Source organism: Balaenoptera borealis, assembly GCF_965194805.1.
Source record: "Balaenoptera borealis genome assembly, chromosome: 8".
NCBI lineage: Eukaryota > Metazoa > Chordata > Mammalia > Artiodactyla > Balaenopteridae > Balaenoptera > Balaenoptera borealis.
In genome coordinates this window covers 54,019,694-54,044,214 of record NC_138865.1, presented here as the reverse complement: position 1 = coordinate 54,044,214, position 24,521 = coordinate 54,019,694, and the positions used below count along the sequence as shown (strand labels likewise).

At 43.6% G+C, this 24,521-nt stretch overlaps 1 protein-coding gene across 4 annotated transcripts in view; it reads right to left on the bottom strand.

Annotated features, from left to right (window-relative positions):
- Positions 1–24,521, bottom strand: part of SLC24A2 (solute carrier family 24 member 2) — a 244,445-nt gene that overhangs the window by 48,703 nt on the left and 171,221 nt on the right. For 3 of the 4 annotated variants that reach the window (XM_082401000.1, XM_082401001.1, XM_082401003.1), the window contains 2 exons: positions 20,225–20,275; positions 469–567 (listed from right to left, as the gene is read on the bottom strand). In XM_082401000.1, the coding sequence (XP_082257126.1) occupies positions 469–567; positions 20,225–20,275 (150 nt within the window). The remainder of the gene's footprint in view (positions 1–468; positions 568–20,224; positions 20,276–24,521) is intronic. The other variant, XM_082401002.1, reaches the window with a different exon arrangement.

Genomic DNA, 24,521 nt, shown 5'->3' with positions numbered 1-24,521 from the left:
AGGCATTGTCACAGGTATAAAATCTGGCTACCAGGCAAGAATTTCAGAAGGGGTACTCTCACCTTTTGTTAAGCATTAAATGACAGGTCTATGTGACCTCTTTATGTGCAATCCCTGAAATGAAGTGACTTTCTACTCTTCAGTGGAGATGCCTGGCTAGGAGCTGGTGTAACTTTGCTTATTTTTAAATTTTTATTTATTTAACATTTTTATTTATTTATTTTATATGGTTCCTCAGAGAATCATTTCACTCTTTTTAAAGTTCCCCTGGGGGTAGGTGATATATTGTGTCTATTCATGCCCTGTACCCACGAGGGGGAAGTGGGACTCTTCCTGACACCCAGGAGAGGGCTGAGTTGCAGGGTTCTGCGTCTGCACTGAGTTGGGGTGTCCACACTGGGTCCTGTCTCTCTGCCCCCCTCCACGTACTTCAGGAAAGGCACGGGATGGAAGCCTCCCCGGACTCACCCACATGATTAGCAGCCCCATTCTGCCTCTCGTTCTCATCCACCTGACATTTTTTCTTGGCGATCTTGTGGAGAATTGAAGCCTTTTCTCTGAACCTCCCTGAAGCAAGAGAAAGTAATGGAAAGGAGACAGGGTGAGAAGGAAGATAAAGAGAGAGGCTCGTGGCAAATGGCAAAGCGCTGGTGAAGCAGGCACGTGGTTTCCTCAGCTATGGGGCCGGTCAGCAGCAACCCCTCCTTTCTGCCCAGCCCAAAGGCCCTATGACCTGCAAGAAGGGTACTTTCTTACCTTGTGATTCTTCAGCCCAATTCTCTCTCTGAGAATCTCAAGCTGCCAGATCACAGATGAAAGGTGATCTCTTCCCTCCCTCCCACTTGCTTACAAAAAACGAAAGCACCAATCATCACCAAAACTCCCTCTACTGCTGAGGTCCGAAACAGGTCTGGAGAAACAGAACTGCTCTGGAGGCATAGCCGTGTCTCTGGAATTATATGCTCATCCCAGAATTGGCTTTTGACCATGGAAAGCCAAGCCCAGGGGTCCTTTGATTTGACTTTGGTTTTCAAACATTTATCTTAATTAACACTGCAATTTCTACAGGAGTTGGGATGCATCACAGCTTTTCGAATTAGCTGAGTCAGCTGCAATTAAAGCATCAGGGAGGCAACTGATTCCAGTTAGGGATTTAGGGTAAAGGATGAGCAACTAAGCACAGCAAGTAATGTCTGTTGGTGAAGAGACGCTTAGGGAAAGGTGCTGGAAAAAATACCATTTTCAAAGTAATCATTTTAAACAGCTGTACCACAAAAGTAATGCTTCATTTCTTCTCCATTACTGACATAATTAATGGGTAAATGCATGCAACAAGCACAGAAAAAAAGCATGCAAAAGTGTAGAGGTTACTTTATGTGAAACATAGCACATTTTTCTTTCTCTTTTAATCCTTGATTTTTTTCCCCCTGGGAACGTTCAAGGTACAAAGGGAACGTTCATTTTAAACTGACTGATTATTGCCTAGATTCAGATATGATGAGTCCCTGAAAATATCACAACTCCTACAATTTTCCCACTAGGCACTGGGGGTTGGCTGGGTTCTCTAGCAGCATATTAGCAGAGGAGCTCATTCTACTTTTCTAGTTAGACCAAAACCAAACCAAATCAAACCCCAAAATGTTTCTCTTGGAGAGCCTGTCCTCCTAGGATGGGGCATGGCAGGTTGACATCTGCACCCCACCCCTCCTTGTGAATGGAAATCCTGGGGAGTGGTCATAGAGGTGACTTGTGTGCCTGGCTGGGGACGACAGAAGCTGTAAACTAGAGTGGGACCAGTTGACTTCAATGGTGAAAATGATGGGGGACAGAGCCCCTTCTGCTCACAAGCTCCATTAGCCTTAAATCTAGAGGCCTGCTACCATAAAGGTAGCCTCTAGCAGGTAAGTACCTTGGTGTAGGTAATGAATGTGCCCTGCCGGGCACACCCTCCAAGGAAGCAGGAAGAGGAACATTACGCAGAGAAAAGTGGGTCGGTATGTGGCTTGGGCTTCATAAGGAGTGAGAAAGAAGGACTAGGAGATGGGCATGATGTCCATCCTTGGGGGATGTCGAAGGTCAGCATTAGGTCCCCCACGCTGGAAGGTAATTTGAATTTGGCTGTTTCTATTTAATCTCCAAGGAAAACTCGGGGAAGAAAAGAGGAAAGGAAAGAAGTCTGGGGACTAGGAGAAGGAGGAGGTAAAAGGGAATAAGAAAAAAAAAGAAAAAGGAGAGAAAAAGAAGGAATTCAAGAAGGAGGAAAGAGGCAGGGAGCTGGGATTGTCTGGAGGTTGCCAGGCAGCATGGATGCAAGACACGTCCCTGGCTGCCAAATCTAGTCTTATTTGGGGAGTAGATAGATGGATGATGCAGAGTGATTCTCAGCATTTGGCAGCCTGAAGCCTAAAGAGGGGTACTTCTTGTGGAAGACGACCCTAAGAAGACCTCAAATCATCTGCTGAAAAGGCAAGAAGAGGAAAAGGGAGGTTCTAAAACTTTATGGAAGGTGATGATTCTAGTAATAATGCCACCCTGTGGATTTGGGGTCTGTCTTTGAACTTAGAACATTCTGCAGCTCTGTGATCAACAATCGCTATTTAAAAATTATATGTAAAATAATAATAAAGCAAGAGAGCAATCAGAAGAGGAAACAAATAAGCCTGGGGAAATAAAACCTGAAGTAATCCAATCCAAGTAATGCCCGAAAGTCATGAAACACGGCAGAGAAAAATATTTGATAGAAACCAGTTAATCACATGTTGTGTGTGATTCCAAGGATCTTTTCAGAGCTCAGATGAACGCCAGAGAGAAATGGTAACAAAAGGGGCCCCAAAGCATGGAAGGGATTGGCCACTCCCTCTGCCAGGAAACATCTTTCATAACAGTGTTGGCCACTGTCACTCGTGGGCTCGTTTCCCCAAATTCTCTAAAGGAAGAGTGGGAGGACAGGGCAGGGAAATGATTCTAGAATTGGGATTTCATAGGTTCTCAAACATTTTCACAGACCAGCAAGGGTTTTCTAGACTGTGTGTGTCACCCGTTTTCCCACTACAGGAGCACCTCAGATTTTCTGTGCTATGGAAAAATGGGAGGGATAGACCTTACTTGTTTTCTCTTGGGGTTCAGCCCTTGGGCAGCAAGGCCAAGCTGCAGAGGCCGCCTGGAGAGCAGCTTTTGTCCACCCACCCCTTCAACTTCTTTAATACAACTTCTGCCCCAATTTGCAGGACTTGGCAGGCTTTCTGCCTTGTGAGTGCTGACAATGGCTGCTCCAAGGCCTAAAAGGATTTTCAGAGATGAGTTTCTAGAAAAGCAGCACACAGAAAAGGTGAAGGAAAGGGGAAGGCCCACCTTTAGAATTTGGCACACAGGGGAATTCCTTGCGGTGGTGGGGCAGAGCCTCGCCAGCAAGGGATCCTCATCCCAGTTCAGTGGACACCCCTGGGATCACCACAGGGCACCTTTTGAGAAAAAGCTGTGAGGATCGTGCCGACAGGACAAGAGTGGGCACAGAACATGTGACTCTCAAAGGGACCCTCTGTGTTTGGGGGTAGGAAGACCTGGCACCTTCCGGACCTGCTCAGCCTGAAGCCACAAGCTGGGAGAACACCTCGCAGGATGCGTGTGTGTTGGGGACAGCACAGTATTGTGGTCAAAAGGATGTGATTTCGAGGCAGCTAGGCCTGGGTTTAAGCCCCGCCTCTCTCACTGGCTCTGCTGGCTGAGAACTGGTAAATACATGAATATTTCTGAGCTTCAGTTTTCCCACCTGTTGAATAGGGATGTTAACGACCGACTCCTGAGCTAAATGCAAGGCTTAAGTGAGAAAATATGTGTAAAGGACTGAGCACAGCACCTGGCATTAGCAGAACTCTGTAAATAAGAGGAAAAAGAAAAACCAACCAACAGACAGCCCAGGGGCAAGGGTGACATGGCCCTGAATTGCTTTAGAGCAGCTGTCCCCAACCCTTCTGGCACCAGGGACCGGTTTCGTGGAAGACAATTTTTCCACGGACAGGGGCGGGCGGCGGTGGGATGGCTCAGGCGGTAATGAGAGTGATGGGGAGAGGCAGAGGAAGCTCTGCTCACCTCCTGCTGTGCGGCCCGGGGGTGGGGGACCCCTGCTTTAGAGGAATCGTTGGCATCGTCTCTTCTCTCAATCCACACAGGCGGGACTGGAGCATTAGCTGCATCTGACCTGACAGTGTAAGCATCGGGGGCCTTGTCGGATTGGTGTTTAGTTTTCAGTGAGTCCTCCAAAGTCAGTTCCAAAACCAATTAGGAGAAGGATCACTTTATACTTTCCCGAAATTAAGAAGGTCAAGGTGAGGGAGCTGGCCCTCTGTGTTTTAGATACCTTTGTGATCTTAAAATGAAAAGATAGTGATCAGCTTACTCCCATTACCTGTGAGGACAGAGTACAGGGAAGGACTATTGGTGTTGCACAGTGGATTCGGGGTGGCTCAAAACAGCTTCCTGATGCACAGGGGCTTTACCTCCTCTGTGTCTCAGGCTCAGAATTTTAAAATGGGGATAATAAATAGAACACCCAGCTCATACAGTTGCTGGAAGACTTAATGGTTTGATACACAGCAGGTGTTTAGATGGCCCTGACATACAGTAAATTACTCAGAAAGGGTTGTTATTATTATGGAAGTGAATGCAGGACCTTCACCCCATAAATTACTGAAAATAAAAAGCTTGATATTTAAAAATAGAATGGAAGCTTAGCAGCCTCCGGTGCAAGAGACCTTGGCAGTAAAGGCACTGCTTCCATAGACTATTTTAGGCATGGATTCCACGTTGGCATAAGGGTTGACATGGACAGATCTAAGAAAAAACTGTAGCTCTGTGCCTGGTGACAAAGAAGACATTTTTGAGCACTTTTCAAGGTGAGAGAGGGAGTGATTTTTAACATTTTTTAAGGCAACTTTAAAAAATATACTCTGCTGCAGTGTGAACCCTTAAAGTGTTGTATGTTTATACAGCGACAGATTATTTGTATACTTAAAATCGTAGGAATAGCAAATTCCGCTCAAATCATGAGGCACCTAGTACGTCAAAACCTAGTACACAATTTTAATATAGTTTAGCTTGCTCTGAAATTTGCAGAAGAATACCAGCTGAGTGTCCTCAGGGGAGTGTGTGTTGAGGGGGTGCGGTAGGGAAGTGTGGGAGAAGATCAGAGCAGAAAGGCCTATTATGAATAAGAACAAATTTTGGAAGAACAAAATTTGAGGAATCAAAATCTTCAACCAATCTCTCTGCCATAAAACAGAAGCTCTAAGCCGCTTCGCAAAATAACCTTTGGAGGTTCTGTTTACTCAAAGAAAAAGCGTTTTGCTTCTGTTTCTGATGTTAATTAATGAAAACAGCCCCTGGAAATTCCTTCACATCTTTCCCACCAAGTAATCAGCAGCTCTGGACAGGAACCCTTTGGGCTGGAGGTGAGATTCCCTCCCGGCTGCCATAGAACAATCTGAGCACCAGAAACACAGAAGAGATAGGACCAAAGAGATTTATAGATGTAAAGGGAGTGGCCACACACACCTCGGTGAACAGATGTTGGTTTGGGAGAAGAAAAGGGAAAATGAAACAGGAGGGAAAACTTAGATAGTGTTTTAGAAACTATTTTTGTGTTTTCAGTTCTGCCTTTCCTGTCTCCGTCTTTGAAGTTTATGGCTTGGCTGGTAGCTTAAAAAGTAAAAGGGCACTGAACTTTCTTCCTGTTTATCCCGTCTTTTTGTCTGGAAGCAGAGACTCAGGTCAGGCAGGCAGGCCATCGTCGCTCTGAGAAGGCATGCAATGGAACTGACGTGGCAAAGAGCAAACGCTGACCTTGGGGTCATCGTGGGTTCCTCTCTTTCTCTCACATCCCACATGTTATCCACCAGCAAATCTGGGGTCTCGACTTTCAGAATATTTCCGAATCTGACCACTTCTCCCTCCCCACCCCCTGGGTCGAGCAACAATCCTGCTGGCCTCCTGGCCAGTCTCCCTTCCACCTTTACCTCTCTATCCCCCCCAGGCTGGTCTCAGTGATCAGATCGCGCCACTCACTCCTCTGTGCAAAATCCTGCAGTGGCTCCTGAGGTCAAAGTGAAAGCCAAAGTCTTCCCAATGACCTGGAAAATTCTGTCCAGTGAAGCTCACCTCGACCCCCCTCCCTCGGCCCCTCCCCCTCTCCAAGCTTACTCTGCTCAAGCACTCTGGCCTCCCCGCTGTTCTGGAAAACACTGTGCACTCTCCCACCTCAGCGCCATGGCCTTTGCTGGTCCCTCTACCTGGAATGTTCTTCTCCCAGGGATCCACGGGCTTCACTCTCTCAACTCCTTCAAGTACTCGTTCAAATGTCACCTTCTCATCAAGGCTGCTCTGAGCAGCCTAATTAAATTTGCAGCTTTTCTTTCCAGTGTTTCTCATCCCCAGCTTATTTTCTCTCAAGTGTTTTTCACCATCTAATTTACTGTATCATTACTGCTATTGATTATCTGCTGCTTCCCATTAGCAGCCAAGCTCCACGAGGGTAGGGATTTTCATCGGTTTTGCTCGCTGCCGTATCCCCAGCGCCCAGCGGGGCTCAATCAATCCTTGTGTTTGTGGTTTCCTGGCAAGTTGATGAGTTTCTTACATGCTTCTTGTTGGCTAATGACCCAAAGTAAATCCTTTCAAGTCCACCCAAGCCCAAGGCCCCAGTAGGGCTGAGGGTCCATACGTAGAGCCCCAGGAACTGTCCGAAGGTAAAGAGGAGAAATGGGCTGGACCAGGTGTTTATGCACCGGAGATGGAAGACAGAGGGGCACACCAGTCATCTCGCTCCTGCACCTCCCTCACCAGGCTGCCCAGGTGAGCCCTGGAAGGAAGAGGAGGAAGATGGAAGAGGAGGCCCGGTGGGCACGGCAGAGAGCAGAGCGGGGAAAGCTGGGCTTTGGCTCCTCCTTCTGTAGGAAGATACCCCTCATTTGTCAAGGCCTAACTGAAGGCCAGACCCGAAGCTTTTTCTCTACTGATACACACACCCATCTTCCCAAGTGGAAATCCGCCCGCCGTTCTCATGGCACTTTGTACCCCTGTCACAGCCCTTATTTCAGTTTGCTGCCCACCTGTCTGCTTTCCCCACCAGAGGGCAGGCTTCTCAGGGGCAGAGACCTCTCCACCATCTGCGTATCTTTGTGTCCCTCAACAAGCGTCTTAGAATCGTGCTTGGCACGTCACATGCACTCACTGAGTTACAGTGAGGCTCTCGGTATATTAGCTCCCCTGGGAAGTCTGCTTTTTTCCCAAGTCAGTACAGGTCACAATCTTCTGCTCTGCAAATATTAACCAAGCCTGTGCTATGAATCAGGCAACATTTGGTAATAAGATCCAGCTGGTGGGTGCCCTTGTAGCGTTCACAGCCTGGAGCGAGAGAGACGAGAAACAAGGACTTAAGATTCATGCTCTGATGGTGCGGGCCTTCTCAGGAGGGCATGGAAACTCAGAGAATAGTGAAAGTTCTAAGATACAAGACACTACCTAGCAGCTTGAAGGAATAAACTCCTCTTGCATTCCACAAGCTGTCCTCATGGGGCAGCTTATTCACCTAATAGGATCTGACCTGATTTTTTTTCTCAAAAGCAAAATATTAAAAATGATATTCTCGTCCTGCACAAAAACACCAAGAACATAGAGTTTACTTACTTATTCTTAAATCTACTTTTGCGGTACAACCTCTAAATTATTTCCTCTAATTTTTGTGAAACATCATGTAAAACCACTTATTGTAAAATTACATTGACATTAATGGAAATTAAGCTAGTATCGTAATAAAGTAGTTTGTAAAGTGTCTTTGTAAATATTTTGTGAATGGACCATATAATAAAGATGATGAACATAATTTAATTGTAGTTATAGTTAAGATATAATCATAGGACTGGTTTTTGTAATTAATGAGAATATTTACATAATTGTATCTCAAGCAGTGGCCAAACCCATCATATAATGAAATGAAGCAGGCTGATTTCCTTATTAAGGCTTTTAAAAATAATTTTCTGTAATAATGACCTTTGGAGTCACAAGTAAAGCACAGTTCTGTCTACATGTGAATTGATTCTATATCATCTCTCCTAATGGGGTCACCTTATCATTGGAAATATGAGAGTGTCTTCCTAAATATTTTGGAAGATTTCCAATGTGTTTCAAAAGTTGGTATCTTAAAGGTTGAAATTTTGTCCTTTATCCCAATTTCCTGCCTTTTCAGGGACTCTGCCTCATCAGTCATCTTATCCTCAATCCTTCCCTTTCCCCTCAGTATATAATCATGCTTAAGTCTTTCAATGTGGCAACTTTTCTCTTGACTTCAGGTTTCCTGCGGGCACTGCTCTCTCTTGCCTTCTCTTCACGGACAAGCCTCTGGAAAGATCAGTCTGTGCTGGTGCCTCTGTGTCCTTAGGGGTCCTTCGGTCACTTCTTAACTCTGCATCTGCCATTTGTCAGCATTGCTCCACTGAACCTACCCGTGGCCACTTTTCACCTCCACTTGCCTGGATCTCTCAGTGGCATCTGATATTCCTCACTCCCCTCCTCAAAATCCTCTCTGATTTTCAAGGACGCCCGAGAGTGCTCCTTAAGTGTCACCACTCCTCAGGGGCCCCTCCTTGCTCCCTCTTCCTCACACCTCACATTCTCCCAAGGGCCCCAGTGGACCACTGCCTGGATAGCGATGATTCCCACTTTCAGATCTCTGGCCCAGATCCTCTCATCCAATGGACTTCTGAACACCTTCACTGGGAAGTCCCTCTGCTGGTTAAACTCAACATGCCCCAAACTTCCATACATCATTTTCTTTCCTAGGAATCTGCTCTTCTGCTTGTATCTGTTGGTGATTTCCTCACTCCCAGTATTTTCTAGTCACCTTAGAGGTCTCCCTCTCCCCCATATCCAATTAGCTGCCAAGTCCTTTTGAGTCTACCTTTGAACACTTCAGATCCAACCTTTCCAGCCTGGATGTTGGTTACAGCTTCTTAATTGGTCTCCCAGCTTTTAATCACATTGCCGACTTGCCTCCTTCTAATTTACCCTTCATATGGCTTGGAGTGCTCCACAGTTATTTTCTTGTCTTACTCCTTTTTAAGACTCTGCTTTAGGCATCTCATCTTTCAGGAAGCTTTTCCCGAGTCCCTTTCCTGGGCTGGCAAGGCACCTTGGTACTTTTCTCTATCACAGCACTGATACTGATCCTGTCATGGCAGTTATCATAGAGCCTCAGAGGTGTTTTACTGACCCTCTCTCCAACTGGCCTGTGGGCCCCTCAAGGCAGGGATGCTGCTTTTCATCTGTCCCCCCAGTCCTTACTTCTTAGGCTGGTCCTCAGTAAGTGTTTATGAATATAACAACATTAACACAAACAACAAAGGGAACCTTAGTGTGTGTGTGTGTGTGTGTGTGTGTGTGTGTGTGTGTTTGAGAGAGAGAGAGAGAGAGATGCTTGGAGTTCTTGCTGTATGCAAATCTATTTGAAATTTACATTCTTTTCCAGGGGAGAGAAAGAAGGAAGATCCAGAAACACATCGCAGGAAACTCACCAGACTCTCTTCCCAGTTAATGTTGTGATTAAATCTCCAAAGTCTAATAGTGTTTACAATTAATGTTTGTCTATTTTGAGACTCTCTTTAAAAAAAAAAAAAGATAACCTAATCAAGTTCAGGCAAAATCGGAATTTTACAAACCAAAAAACTCGCAGCAGGTATCAGATAGCAAACTACGATGTTTCAGGCAAGGAGCCAATTTACTGACCTTAGCCAAGGCTCACACGGCTTGAGAGCTACTGTTCTTCATCATTTTGGGTCGCCTGTTTTATTATTTTAGGAACTTAATTTTCTGGACATTTCTATCTCATATACACAGATACCAATGGCTCACACCCAAACATCCTCAAAGGGGTTTGTCTGATCTCAGCTTCGGAGTTCTGAGCCAGGGAGGGGCTGCCGGAAGGCTTGAATGTCTTCCCCCTGCTCCCATCCCTTGTACCCTGTGGATATCTAAGAGATAAATGAATAAAGAATCACTTTACCCAGGCATGCTTCAGATCCAAGATTTGCCAGCATCCAGCCCCAATGCCACCTAAGGGGTGGAAGAGAGCTTCTCGGAGTCAGTTTGTCAAAGCCTGTATCTTGGGTATGTCTCTCTGCAAATGGGCTGTGACATTGGTGTATTCATTTGGGCAGAGTTTTGATTTGTTCACAGCACTTGGCAAATAGTAGGTGCTCAATAAATATGTGTTGAATGGTTACTCTGACTTGTATATAAAAAACAGAACGTAACAAAACAGTTCTTCCTTATGATGACACTATATATTACCCAGTTATTTATCTTGACATAAAGGGAAAGATTTTATTCTGTAGCAGCCACTGTTTCATGTACACCCATTCTCTCCTGTCACTTGGATTTCATGTGTCTGCAAATTGTCAGTTAACTTGGATTCTTATGTTCTATTTTTTTTTGAATCCTCAACTTTACATTGTAAACTGGTGCCTGTAAATCTCATTTGAAATGTGGGTTTGCAACAGAAATGCCGGCACCTGCCGTGGGTTCTTAACTAAATGGGACTGAAGGCTTAGTGGCCCATAAAATGAGATACTTCAGTTCATTTCAGATTTAATCAAAAGAGAAACTTACCATGCTTAATTGAACATGCCAACCTCCTGGTATAACAGATTCCCACTTTTTTTTTTTAAAGAGAAAGTTTCATGGGGGCGGGAAATTATATTATTAATTTATAATAACAATATTCAAGTTTGATTGATGAAGGCGAACTTAACATTTTCAGTTCTGAAGATGTCAGAAATAGACCAAAAAAAAGCATCCATGGTTTGCCTCCTGCTGCCACTTAACACCTTCTACATATGCAATGTGGCAAAGTCTGCCTTTACTTGCCAAGTCCAATCTTTCTGCTTTTACTGCTGACAGTTTAGATCATGAAAATAAGATGCAATGAAGTTTGAAGTGCTGGATGTATTCTAATGAGAAGACTTCCTTGGTCCTGGTTTTCAGGAAGACCGTGGATTTACCCACACAGCTGGTTTGGTCTTTCTGACAGATCTGATACAGGTTACTAGCTGATTAGTTTGGTTATGCACACACACGAGGCTGCTGTCTTCCTAAGATCCAGCCCCAGGGAGAGACCTGTAAGAATACATCTCTAAAAAAGTAATGTGGTTAATAACTGATGAGTTAAATCTGTTTTTTTTGGAGAAGGCTCAGCCTTAACAGAGAGCATCTGTTCAGGTGCCCAGAAAAATTGTGTGGTTATGGAAAGTTGGACAGAATGAGTTAAACCATAAACCTGGAATGAATGAAACATAACATGGTGCTGGAAATGGTGTCTGTGCATAACAGAGGGTGCCCTCATTGGTAACCGGAAGGGAGAAAGTTAACCTGCAGTGTACTTCTCGGAGTTTCTATAGGGATATCAATGGTCTTGAGGCAAGAAGGCACATGCTGTGGTGGAAATTGGATATTCTGTGTGGGAGGAATTGCCTTGTCATTGCATTTAGAAAGGACAAGGACTTCCATCAGAACTGCACCCTGGCTTTCAATCAACTTTGGTAAAAAGTCAGGTTTAGCAATGAGTAAATTAGAAGGTAGTTACATTATGAAGGCTTAACCGCTTTGGAATGAAGTCAGTTTGAATCTCTGGTCAAAGAACTTATTTAAATTTGTTGTTTAAGGCTTGCTCTTTCACTGTTACTAGGAGTGTAAATTGGTGCAATGCCTTTGGAGGGCAATTTGGCACTATCATTCGAAGTCTAAAATGTGTATGTCTTCTGATCTGTCATTTCTATTTCCAGACATTTATTTTATATCTTTATTTATATCTTTTATTCAGTCGAGTTTATTATATGGGCAAAGAAGATGCTCATGTAGCATTGTAATAACTAAATGAACAAAAATGGAAATATCCTAAATCTTTATCAACAGGGGACTGATCAAACCCACCAGGGAAGAGCCAGGCAGTGGAATACTATGCACCTGCTAAAAAGGAATGAGGAAAGTAAAAAAGTGCTAATATGGAAATATCCTCAAGACATATTAATAAACGAAAGCCAGGTATAGAACAGTACATAGAAGAAAAGAGAATATGTTAAAAAACTGATAAAAGTGGTTAACTCCAAGGAATGAATGGAATCTGGGGTAAAAGGGGGACTCACTTTTATTGTCTTTCCTTATGTAATGTTTGCTTTTTACCTCTGTGCGCATGTAATGTTTTTATAACAAAAAAGAATAGTTAAAATTAATTTGCAATTTAAAATTTCTACTGTGGTAAAAGTTTAGATTTGTAACTAAGAATATAGGATTTTTTCGGGGGGTGGGTTGTTGTTCTTTTAAGGGTCTATTCCACAGGAACTATCTAACGGACTATTTGCTGTATTTAACCACATTAATAAAGAGTTGGGCTGTGAAATGGATCAACTAATACACAAGCCTTTTATTCCAGATGCTATGACCCAGGAACATACCTACCACAATCTTGGTGGCAGCTTAACCAAAATGCAAGATCAAGTTAATCTTAAAGGTAGACTGCAAACCAAAAATGTCTGCTGTCACACTTAATAAAGGCACCAGGACAGAATCTTGGACATGGGACTGGAAGGGGCATCAAGGTGTCCATTATCTGAACATCCTTCTGATGGAGGCTTCTTTGGCTTCTCCAGAGATGGGAGACTCACTCCTGTCTGAGACAGGCCATCCCATCTCTGGCCATGTCTGTAAGAAAGGTCCTCCTGTGCTGGACTGAACTCTCTCTCCCTGAATTAAGGAAGGCTGATCTCCTTCCTCAACCTTCCCCACTCCAAGCTGGACTCAGGGGGATTCCCCAGAGCTCCTCTCTCCTGGAAAGATAGACCCCACTTTATCACTGCAAACTGCCCATGCAACCAATCACAAGAAGGAGGCTCTAGGAAGAACTTCGAAAACATTGTTAGGTTGTTCCCATCCCATGCTACATCCTTGTTCACTTCAGCACCATCCATCACCATCGAGATGCTTATCACCAAGTGGCTCTGAAAATCCCTGGACTGACTCAACCTCCCATCCCCGCCATCGGTAAATCTCTTATGTCTTAACCTCTTCTATGAACATTTTCTTTTTGTTCCAACTGAAACATAGCTGTTTCCTGATGGCCCCTTTCCTCCTATGGCCTTTGAAAGTGACACTACTTGTCTCTCCAAGTGCCCACATTCCATTCCTCCTACCTTACCACTTATAGATCATTTCTCTGTCCTTCTTTGAAGCCCAGGGCAATAAACTCTACCACCTATACCCCAAACGACTTCCAAGTCATCCTTCCCTCTTTCCTGAATATATCAGAACCCAGTTCACTCTTTTTCTCTCCACCATTACTCGTGTTACCATCCATGGTAACTTTACGTGGGTGAGCCCTGCAACACTTGGCTCCTCACCGCCCTAACCTACTCGCTTCCAGCTGCCCTTTCCTCCAGCTCACCTCATCCATCCACTCCTGCAGTTAGACCTTAGACTTTGTCACTAGCAATAACTGCACCACATCCAAACTCCTGATTGGAAACATCTCACGTTCTGTCTGTAACTCTTTTATCTTTCTATTACAAAAAGTCTTTGCTCTCATTGGTCAATTCATTGATGCCATCACCTTTTTATGCCCCTCCTTTAGAACAAGTTCTTCCCTTGGCTTCTGGGATGCCATTCTCTCCTGGTCCTCTGCCCACCCCAGTCTCCTTTGCTGGGCCGTCTCCCTTCTTCCCAGACCCTACACTTTACAGTCCCCAGGGTTCAGTCCTTGGCCTCCTCTTTCCTATCGATTGGCTAGGTATTCTTATCCAGTTCTGTAGCTTTAAATGATACCTATATTTTACGACTTTCAAATCTACATCTATAGCCCTGACTTCTCTCCCAAGCTCCAGACTCCAATTCCACTTTCTCCACATCTCCATTTGGATGTTCCATAGGCATCTCAAACTTAGCATGAGCTCTCAATCTTCCTCCCAGAGCTTGCTCTGGTCTCAGTCCTCCCCATCAACATACAGTTATGTGAAAGTGATATTTCTCTGTTGTGGAGAGATTGCAAGTTGCCTATCAATATCTATCCCTTTTTCATTTCCTAATGACATAATATCTGAATTACTGGGGCTAGCAAATCACCCAGCTTAACATACTACATTTCCAAGCTTCCTTGAACTATGTGTAGGCATGTAACTGAGTTTTGGACAGATTTTACTGGGAGGGTCTAAAAGGAAGCCTCCTTAAAAAGAAGACAAAACAGCTGGGGAAAATAATTTTGGCCCTTCCTCCTTCCTGGAATACAGATGCGATGGCTGGAGCTGTAGTGGCAGCCATTTTGGACCATGAGGTGCCCTTGAGGTTGAAAGTCATATATTAGGATGGTGAAGAAGAAGGATGGAAGGAGTTGGGGTCTAGGATTACTGTGAAGCTTCCATATCAGCCATGTACAGCCTGCCTCTGGACCTCTTTTACTTGAGAGAGAAATATACTTCTATCTGATTTAAACCACCGTTAATCTGGATTTTCTTCTATATAGAGCTGAAACTATCCTGCTTGATATATCAGGGTATACAACACAGTCTCATCCATTCAAAGCCAGGATTAAAATATAATGTGAAGGCCACAGATAGCACTAAGGACCTGTTTTAGGATTACATTTTCAGAGGATACCTCTTGGGCAATGGAAACTACTGTTGAATAGTATTCCAAAATTCAATTTCTCTTTGAGAAAGAACGGAATATTTCACTGCAATTAAGAACATCAAATGACTGGCTAGACTATGTAACCTTAGGGTGCTTCTGTTTCTTTGAAATAATGTGGGTTTTCAAAACTCAGCCACATGACTAATTGAGGAAACCATGATTCACATAAGACATTATTAGTTTCTCAGCTTGGTAAAGAGGTTGCCAATAGGTTGCCATGAAACTAGCCTTAATTTCATTAAAGAAAAGATCATTATTATTTTTGCCTTTGATATTACAACAAACTTTTCTATCTTCTTTTTTCCTTATACAAATGAACAAAGATTGACTTTTTAAATAGTGGAGAAATTATTTTTCTAGAAATGGCTTCTGTTAAATGGCAACGAGTTTAGGACAATACATTGCATCTTTGCAAAGTATCCTTAGTCAGGATTTCTGTTTACCTACCTACCTTCATGTCTCTGTGAATGTTTATCTCCAAAGAGCAGAAATGATTAGTTGTGTATACTGCCACTGGTGGAAAGGCATCTCTCCTTTGAATGTCTCTGTTCCATCACATGAGTTTGTTTTCTTTTGAACTAACTTTCTACATTTTCATTTAAAGTAACTTTAGTAAGGAAGCCAAGTTCAATTTATTGAGGATGTTCCGGAGTGATAATGGTAAGAAATTTGGGTGTCTGCAGATGAGAAATAAACTATGGGTTATTTATTTATTTTTTAACTGAAGTATAGTTGATTTACAATGTTGTGTTAGTTTCAGGTGTACAGCAAAGTGATTCAGTTATACATGTACATGTGAATATGTACGTGTATATATATTCCTTTTCAGATTCTTTTCCATTATAGGTTATTACAAGGTATTGAATACAGTTCCCTGTGCTATACAGTAGGTCCTTGTTGTTTATCTATTTTATAGATAGTAGTGTTAAACTATGGGTTATTGACATTAAGTAAAAATCGGAGATTGCTCTTCCAAGAATATTCGGTATCACCCCATGAGGAGATAAAGGGATGGATGCCCATGTAGGGGGATCTGAGGTCACCAAAAGACTATCCCTAGAGTCATTTGTTTGTATCCTTGGAAACAGCTTGTTACAGAGGGAAATAGAGTCTTTGGGAGGAGTGAAGCTCACGAATCTATCAAGTCTAGGAACATGACTCATACAGAGGCAGGTGCTCAGCTATTATCAAGTGAACACACTAGAATCAGGTGGCTGGTGGGAGAGTCATCACCTTGGCAAGCAGGAATGAGGCAGTGGAGACATGGCCCCTTCTGAGAAGCCTGCCCTCTTTTCCATTGGGCTCCCCTGGCACCTCGGGTCTGCCCATCACGCTACTCATCTCTCTGCCTGTGTCTCCCACTAGAGCGTGAATTCTTCAGGAGAAGCACTGTCTTTCATCTCCACAGGCCCTGCACCCAGTCTAGTGCCTGGTCCATACTGAGTGTTGCTGAATGAATACGTTAGGGAATGAATGAGTGAGTGGATAAAATTCTGATTGGCTCGGGGTGGGAGAGGAAGTTGGGTGTGGCCCAGGGAGCTGTTCCCATTTATGTTCTGGGCACCTGAAGACAAGGGAGGGAGGGAAAGGGCTCCGAGGGGAGGGGCAAATTTTACAAAAAATGTTATGATTTTGTCCAGTGTCTGAAAGTAAGTAGATTGTTTTATTAAAATAACATTTTAATGGTAAAGTGTTCCAGTAGGGGGGCCATGTTTCAGTCAATAGCTCACTGTCATTCTTAGTCTGTGGTTCAACCTTTCCCATGGTCTGGTCTCCATCAAGCCTTTCTTCCCACTCCTACACTGTAGCCAATCTGAACTGTCCAGTTCCTCATTCCACCTTGTGGAGCAACCACAGTGGAGCCGAGAGGACAGGGTGTGGCATGCCACAGTCCTGAGTTCAGGTCCCTCATCTCAACTTACTACCTACGAGTCCCAGAGCCAATTACTTTTCTTCTCTGTGTCTTCATTTCCTCATCTAATACAACACTTCTTTGGGCTTTGGTTTTCTCATTTTCGGTAAAATCTACCTATGTGATCATCACAAGGATTAAATGACACAGAATATATAAAAAGCCCACAGCGCTGCACCTGGCAGGTGGGAGGCACCCAGTAAGGGTTGGTGTGGCCCCTCTTTTCATCCTTCTCTCAGCCTGGTGGCGCGGAACTTACCACTCCTCCTTTCCCAATTTACCGTATTTACTGATCTTTTAGGGTGCAGGTCAAAGATCACCTTCTCCATGAAATCCCTCCCCACCCCGCCCCCCGCTGAAAGCAGTCTTTCCTTCTCCCATAGCCTGTCATCTTTTTCTGAGCACCTATGGTACTTACCACTCTCTTCCTGGTGGCTCAGTGATTGCTGTGCTTTATTCCTCCCCCGTCTCTAAGTTCCATGGGGCAAACTGCCCACCTTTTAATCTTGTGTTTCAACAAAGCACCTAGCAGAATAACTTGCATATAGTAGGTGCTTAAAATAATAAACTGAATCTGTGCTGGACAATTCTCTATATTGAGGAAATCGTCACACAATTTCTCTTAGGATAGGGGGTGGCATATATAATTCATCTTTCCATTTAATCCACCTTAGGGAAAAAAGTAAAACAGGCCTTGTTGCAAGTAGCTGATGTCACACAACATCCAGAGCACTTTCTGGAAACAGTTACAAATAATGACTAGTCACATGGGCAATTACAATAAAGCCCTGTCAAGGGCTAGTCACATTTCTAAGATTGTGAAAAGAAATGCTCAAATGGAGGGGGATATTTCCTATTGCCCATAACATCTTCACCTTTATTATACCTCCCTAAACTGTACAACATGGAAATGATATATATCACAGTTACTGCTATTATTTTCAATGAGAGGGGAGAGGCCCTTAAGAATTTGAAGAAGTCATGCATGGTGGTTGCCAGGTCTGAGGTTACTGAGCTGGCTGTGCGTCTTTTAAATTGAATCCCAGAATTAGGTTTAAGCCAGGCCTGGCTTGTCATAGAGGCAGCTGCCAAAGGGTATAATCTGAGGGGGCTGTAGGGAGACCTCCTGTTCCAAAGTATCCTTTCCATGAGTGCCTGAGAGGGATTGCTATGTGTTTAGAAAACTTTTGAATCTTTCAGAGGTTCCTATTCTAGGTGAAGGATAATGCCTTAACCAGCATTTCTAAAAGAGTTCCACAAGAGGCTCCATGGAAGAATGGGTCCTCTGACCAAAAAAGCCTGGGAAATACTGCAAACTCCATCCCTCTATACGATTTACTATTATATGCTGCAGTGCACGGGTACATATGGAAGGCTCTGACAAGTCACATGGTAAAGAAATCTATTTAACTTAACTCAGAAGCTCTCCTGCTTATTTAACAACGAAATCAAGCTTGCTTTCTTTTTTTCCCCCAATTGTTGCAAAATTCCTAATGACATGATCTGGAAGTAGTATTTCATAGAACATGCTTTTCAAGTGCTCCCTTAGCTATTATTAGCTATCACTGTAACAGGAATGAATTTTCAGCTAAGCATGGGGCACAAAGGGATGTGCACGAAGGAATGGGGCAGTCAAGAGAAGGATAAGGAACGTTAAAGGTGACCATGAGGGCCCCCAAAACAATTTCACAATCTTGCTAAGCTGGTCAGCCTTCTCATTCCAGATATTATTTTGGCTTTGTTTCCCTGCCTAGAAAGCCCAGCTGTTCGATATCAAGTGGTAGCATCAGCTTGGAAGTAGCATTTTTGCATCCTCACATAATCTTGGTTTGTCTGGCATGGGGAGGAAGAGGAAGGGAGCACTCGGATGGCCACATTTGCTCAAATAGATGTGGAAAGAGGAAGGAAGGGAACAGTAAGGGAGAAAAGGGGCAACTGAGGCAACAGAGAGCCAGAAGCTGCTCTGGCCACAGGAAGCTAAGGGCGGAAGGCAGAGGACAGGATGGAGGAAGGAGAGAAACGTGAGGGGTCGTCACTGCTCAGGTAGAAGGTAACAAACCCACCAGCTGCCCAAGCCATGAGGCCGAGGCTGAGGGCTGTGAGACGCCTGAATCGAATTATAAAGTCAGTGAGGCCCAAACCTTTGGCTTCCCAAGCCAATCACCAAGAAAAATCAAAGTGGTTTGAAGACATGAACTAAAAATAACAGCCGGGACAGGAGCCTTCCTTTAAGGTACGGATTGCTCTTTCTATCCCTGCGGTGGTGGGATACTGATCCTCATAAGTAGCTTTCTGCCTTTGGCGCTCTCACTGCCCAAGGGTCTGCATTTCCCCAGGTTGTGGGGAGGGCCCTGGGCTACAACAGAGCCCAGTCTGAGATTCTAACTGTGGCCTGCTGCTTTAGAAAAAATTACAGTGGTTAACTGAAAGCACAGAGATAGCAGCAGAGAAGGGCCCAGGTGCGGTGCAGAAGCCAGAGTGGGGAGGGGCTGGAAAGGGCTTGCTCTTACCGAGGGCTGTCGGATGTCCTGCTTCCTGCAAAGCAACTAGGAAATCTTTGGCAAGCTAAGGCAACTCAGAAATACTAGAAGCTGAAAATAAGATATACAACACTTTTGGGAGTTTCTCTCATGTTGAAGGATAAAATTAACTGATTCCCCTTCTAGGGTACCTTTTGATTTCTTGTCAATATCAGTGTAAAAATCACGGGAAAACTCCAAATGTTTTCGTAACTTACAAATATTATTTATTAGTCAAAAGGCGGAGGTATGTGTGGGAGATAGGGCAAGAGAACAACTCCCTTTACAAGAATGCAGAAATTCTCAAATTGCTGTTCCGTGGTACACTTATTTCAGAAAAGTCATTCTGACTGGGGCAAGGCCATGCTCTGGGACAGAGCCTGGAATTCATCAGTAGATACATTGAAAAAGAAGTTTCTGCCAGAATTCACTTATTCAGGGGAAATGGTTAAAATGATACGTCCAATCTCACGGAGTGTGAATCCCAATATATACAATCCCACTGGCTGGAAATGGTGGCCCTGGCCTCTCTCGGGTGAGCTAACAGGGACCGCGACAGCTAAGGACATGAGCCTACGCGGCCCTCTGCATCAGAAACAGGTCTCCAACTGGTTTGGGGCCTAGTGGTTCCTTTAGATCGCTCATTCCTTGGCATAAATCAGAATATTACCAGAACCTCCCCACCTCTGAAATTGGGGCATATTAAAAGAAGAGTGTTGGTTGGATGTGTTTCTATATGTTGTGAGCACGTGGAGGAAATAATGATGACTCAGTGGGTGTGGGCTTGTGTTTATGTTGCTGACACCATTTCTCTGACTGTGTTACACAACTGAGATGGTTTGGATCGTTTGAATGGAATAACATGATTGCTCATGGTATTGCACGTCTCCAATTCCAAACCAACACGATGGCAAAAACTAGACGAAAATGTGGAAAGAATAATAAATCACACAATGTCACTGAAGTCATGCAAAGAGGGGGAAAAAAAATGATTAAAAAAAAATGGGCAAGCCACAGACACCATAAATGAAAAAAAAAAAGCCAATGCATACAATTCTAAAATCATTCTTACCTTCTTCAGTCATTGTGTCATAATATTTTAGTTTTCCATATGATCCAAGTTCTACAACATCACAGTAAAAGACACAAAGATAAGGAACGAGCTGTAATGCAAGAACTTTGTTTTTACACATTCTCAATTAATCAGATTCAGAGTTACACTGTCAAATTCCGCAATTGTAACTATATAGAGATGTGCAAACATGGGCCATGTGGCGGATGGCTTTCACGACCCACTTTCAGAAATCACTTAAAATATATTATTCCACCGGGGGTAGGACTTGCCCTGCATTCCAGAATAGGACACAGTTATTTTAACGTCTGATAAAACAAATGCTTGGCAAAGATATCTTCACACCAGGTCCAGCCTAGGCCTATAATTTTTAGAGGTGACATTCCAAGAGAAAGGGCTGGGCAAGGACAATGCCCAGACCCACTGAGGCTTGTAGACGCCAGGATTCCTTGCCATGGAACCGCAGTCCCAGGAGTTCATTTCACAGCTTTTCTCCAATAGAACTACTTCCTAGAGATTAGTAAGGAAGGCTACCTGGGAAAATCCCAAAGAAAAAACCAGGTTCTAAACTTCCCTTTCATTTCTAATCTTGTATTTTAGACAGAAAGCACTGAATACCATGGGTGCAGCATGCTTTGGTGTGTGTTGGGGGGGGAGGGGCGGGGGATGGGAAAGGCGTGGAAAGCTTTGGGAGGAAGGGGGAGGTGTATTCCCAGGGAAGGGCACGTGGCCCAGACAGGTGACAGAGCAGCCACAGCTCCCAGCTCAGGGCATTGCCTGCTGCTGTGTAGACCGCAGGGGCCAGGAGGCAATCTCCTGGGTGCAGCCCACCAAAGGACAAGGCTGTAATGGAAACCACGGGCGGAAAGCAAGCTCTTCTGAGTCAGCTGGTGGAAGTGGCAGCTTGGGTGGAGGGACGGAGGAGGTGGGGACGCACCATTTCTGTTTTCTTACTTCAGTTCTAAAATAGAAACTTTCATTCTTGTTCATCTGAAAATTCCAGATTTTTTGAAGCATCACTGTGAGCAGGTTAGAAATATTTTCCCTGGTCATAACAACACTCTCCCAATAAAATTCAAGAAATTAATGACACTCAAGAGATCTTCCTGTGATTCTGTAGAATGCTTCCATGGCTCATTAACTTGGTCGACTGCTAAAAATTCACATGTGAATGAACTAATAACTGATGGGTTTTGTGTACAAAAAGCTTTAGCTTAAAACACAATAATAAATATTCTTCTGCTTATATTATACACATTCTATATATATTCTTTTTCCATGTGCCTAAAATTTTACCTAAAGCTATTTTAACACACCAATACAAAATTATGTCTTGGGGAGAAAAATCACCTCATCTTTACGTTTCTGCAAAAGCCTGCCTATTCTGGATTTTGTTAGATACACGACAAAGGATGCAAGTGCTTCAATAAGAAATTGAATTTTGTGTAAAAAACAAGAAAGTTTAAAAAAAAAAAGACTTCTGGGGATTGCCTTCTGTAGAAAATTTTTTTTTTCTGGTATTTTAAGAACAGTAGTCTATTATATATGACATTGCACAAGTTTGGGATTTTAAAATGATCCAAATACCTTCATAAATATTAAAACACATGTTCATGGTGGCTTTACACATAATCTATGTATTTGTATTTGTGTGTGTGTATATAATCTTGCAGTAAATTGATGAATTATGTCAGCCGACTAATTTTTTTGTAACCTCTACTCTTTCCCTGAGGTAAAGCAGTAGAATAAGCAGCTGGCATTCTCTTTACTTGCCGAGGAAACAGAACGTGGGCAGCTCTGTGTTTGCAAAGTTGGGTGTAAACCATATTCTACGCAATGAAGATACATTACTGCATTTTTGTGTTTTGAGATGCAACCTCTCTGTATGCACACACTGGTCTTCATGTATCAACCCGAAACTTTCAAACATCTGCTTGTGGCAGATGTGATTATTTTTTTACCTCCTCTCTCGTGGAGCCAGTTATAAATAAATACAATCATATTCTTTAATTAAGTTATTTTTACATAGTCAAAACTGGATCTGTGGGTGACTGACAAAGCTCACACATTCTTGCTGCTGTGGCAATGCCTAGATTGTTTCTTAGCTGCTGCCTTGGATGAGGACTGGGGCAGGGGGAAAAGAACTGGACAAAACATATAAAAAAGGAGGCTAAAGGTGGTGGAAGAGAAGGAATAAGAGCAGTGAAAGGCTGAATAACAACAGGTGATGTAGCAACTTAAAGCACAGTGAGTGAGGAGGGCAAGGGAACAATATTTGCCCAAGTGAAGGGAACCATGTTTGTTGTTTACTAAAGAAAAGGCACGCAAGAATGTGAAGGAAACCAGCCTACTGGAATAAAGTTTTTAACATTGACAGCAACGGCACGGTGAGACGGTGAACTCAGCACCTCAACGCTTTCAAATGGTCAGGGAGGCATCCTGGGGCTGGTGGGACAGCATCTCCGAGAGCTGGTGCCTCCCTTCCTTGAACCAGGGGCTCAGGGGATGTAGGAAGAGGAGTGTGACATGCGACTAGGGCAAACACGACTTGCATCCGTAAGCCAGAGCACATCACGCACCTGGCTGGTGTCCCACATACCATGGACACCTCATGGAAAGTGGCCTGAGAGGCATGAACGAAAACTCACCTGTAAGGGGCAATGGCCTCCAGTCAGCGCACTCCCCATGGACAGTAGCCAGGGCACCTTTAGCACCGTTGGATTAAGATTCAAACTGCGCCCAATCCAAGCTGAGTTTCTTTGACACGGGAGGGAGAAGTGGGGGGGATTCAAGAGGCTGCTGTTTAATACCACTGAGCAACTTCCATTACGTCAACTGAGCAAGAGGCAGCCAGGACTGGAAGAGGGATGAATCAGCCGTGAATATCATCCTGGGTACCAGCTGGTGCCTCTTCTATCTAACATTTCTCTAAGAAGACAAACAGCCTCAGAAAAATTCCAGAACCCAGTGGTTGGTGTTTGAGATGAGGCTATGAGCCCACTGGGAATGCTGTCTAACATGGTGCCCACACTCGCTCATGCTAGTTGGACAGCTGGGTCCACAGGCACCCAAGCTCCCAGGTCTCTAGGAGGGCTTGAACCTTTTGTCATTCCTCTGTCCACTTCCCTTCAGGTCTTGTCAGCAACATCATCACCTGGCTTTAAGGTACCACTGAATTCTTGTCCATATTTCTTGGTTGACAAGTCAAGGGAAGGATCTTGTCTTGAGTCTCAAAGAATCTGAATAAGAACTAGTGTTTTGGGCTCCTAATTTCTTTCTTTCTTAAAAAGGGCATGGACACAGATTTCTCCTTCCAACGTTGACCTTCTCAGCTCTACTTTTGAAGCCTCTGGCATTCTCAACCCTTTTCTCAGCAAATCTCCCCAGATAGGAGCAACAGAAAAGTGACTTCTCACCTTTCAGGCCTCAAAATCCTGACGTATACAACAGAAAGTCAACAGAAGCATCTATGCTGAATTCATTTTGTTAGAATGAAGAATAGAGGTAGAGAAATCAGTGAGAGCAAGTATTTATTAAGTGTTGGTTGATGGAAAAAAATGATTAACTTGTTTGTTTTCTTAAATCAAAGAGCTGCTATATTTTTGATACCGGTTTGAACTGAGTTTGAAGATCTAAAAATTAAGGTTTCTAAACAACAGAGAGTAGTTTCTTGGTAAAGTTGTCTAATACCTAGCAAGGAGGTGTGTACAGATACCAGATTACATCACATCCATGAAAGGATTATTTTCAGTAGCAAATAGAAGTTAAGAACATAGGCTTTGAAGCCAGGGTATAGGTTTGAACCCAAGATCTGCCACTTATTAGCTGTGTGACTTTGAGCAAATTTACCTCTCTGAGCCCCAGTGTCCTCAGCTGTAAAGTGATATGACTGTATCTATCCCGCAAAGTTGTGGTGAAGAGTAGATGAGATAATAGTACCCACTAAGCGATCGGTAATGGGCAGCTTCATTATTGCAAGCATCACCAAGAAGAGTAGAAGAGAACCTATGGGACATGGAGCAGAACACTTAGAGAACTTGGTATTTTACACGGGTTTAGTTTGTTAAAACTAATTCAACAGTACTTATAGAAGTTTAAAATAGCTATTTGTTGCCCAACAATAAAAGATATTCTGCCTTGCTGGGGCTAGAATTAGAAAGAAATTTCTTCATCAGTCCTGCCCTTCTACTGTCAGATCTATGGGGAATGTCAAAACATGGACCATAATCATTGGAACAGGATGTAAAAAGCAGACCCTTCATTCACCTGACCACCATGTTCCAGCTTTGGACTTATG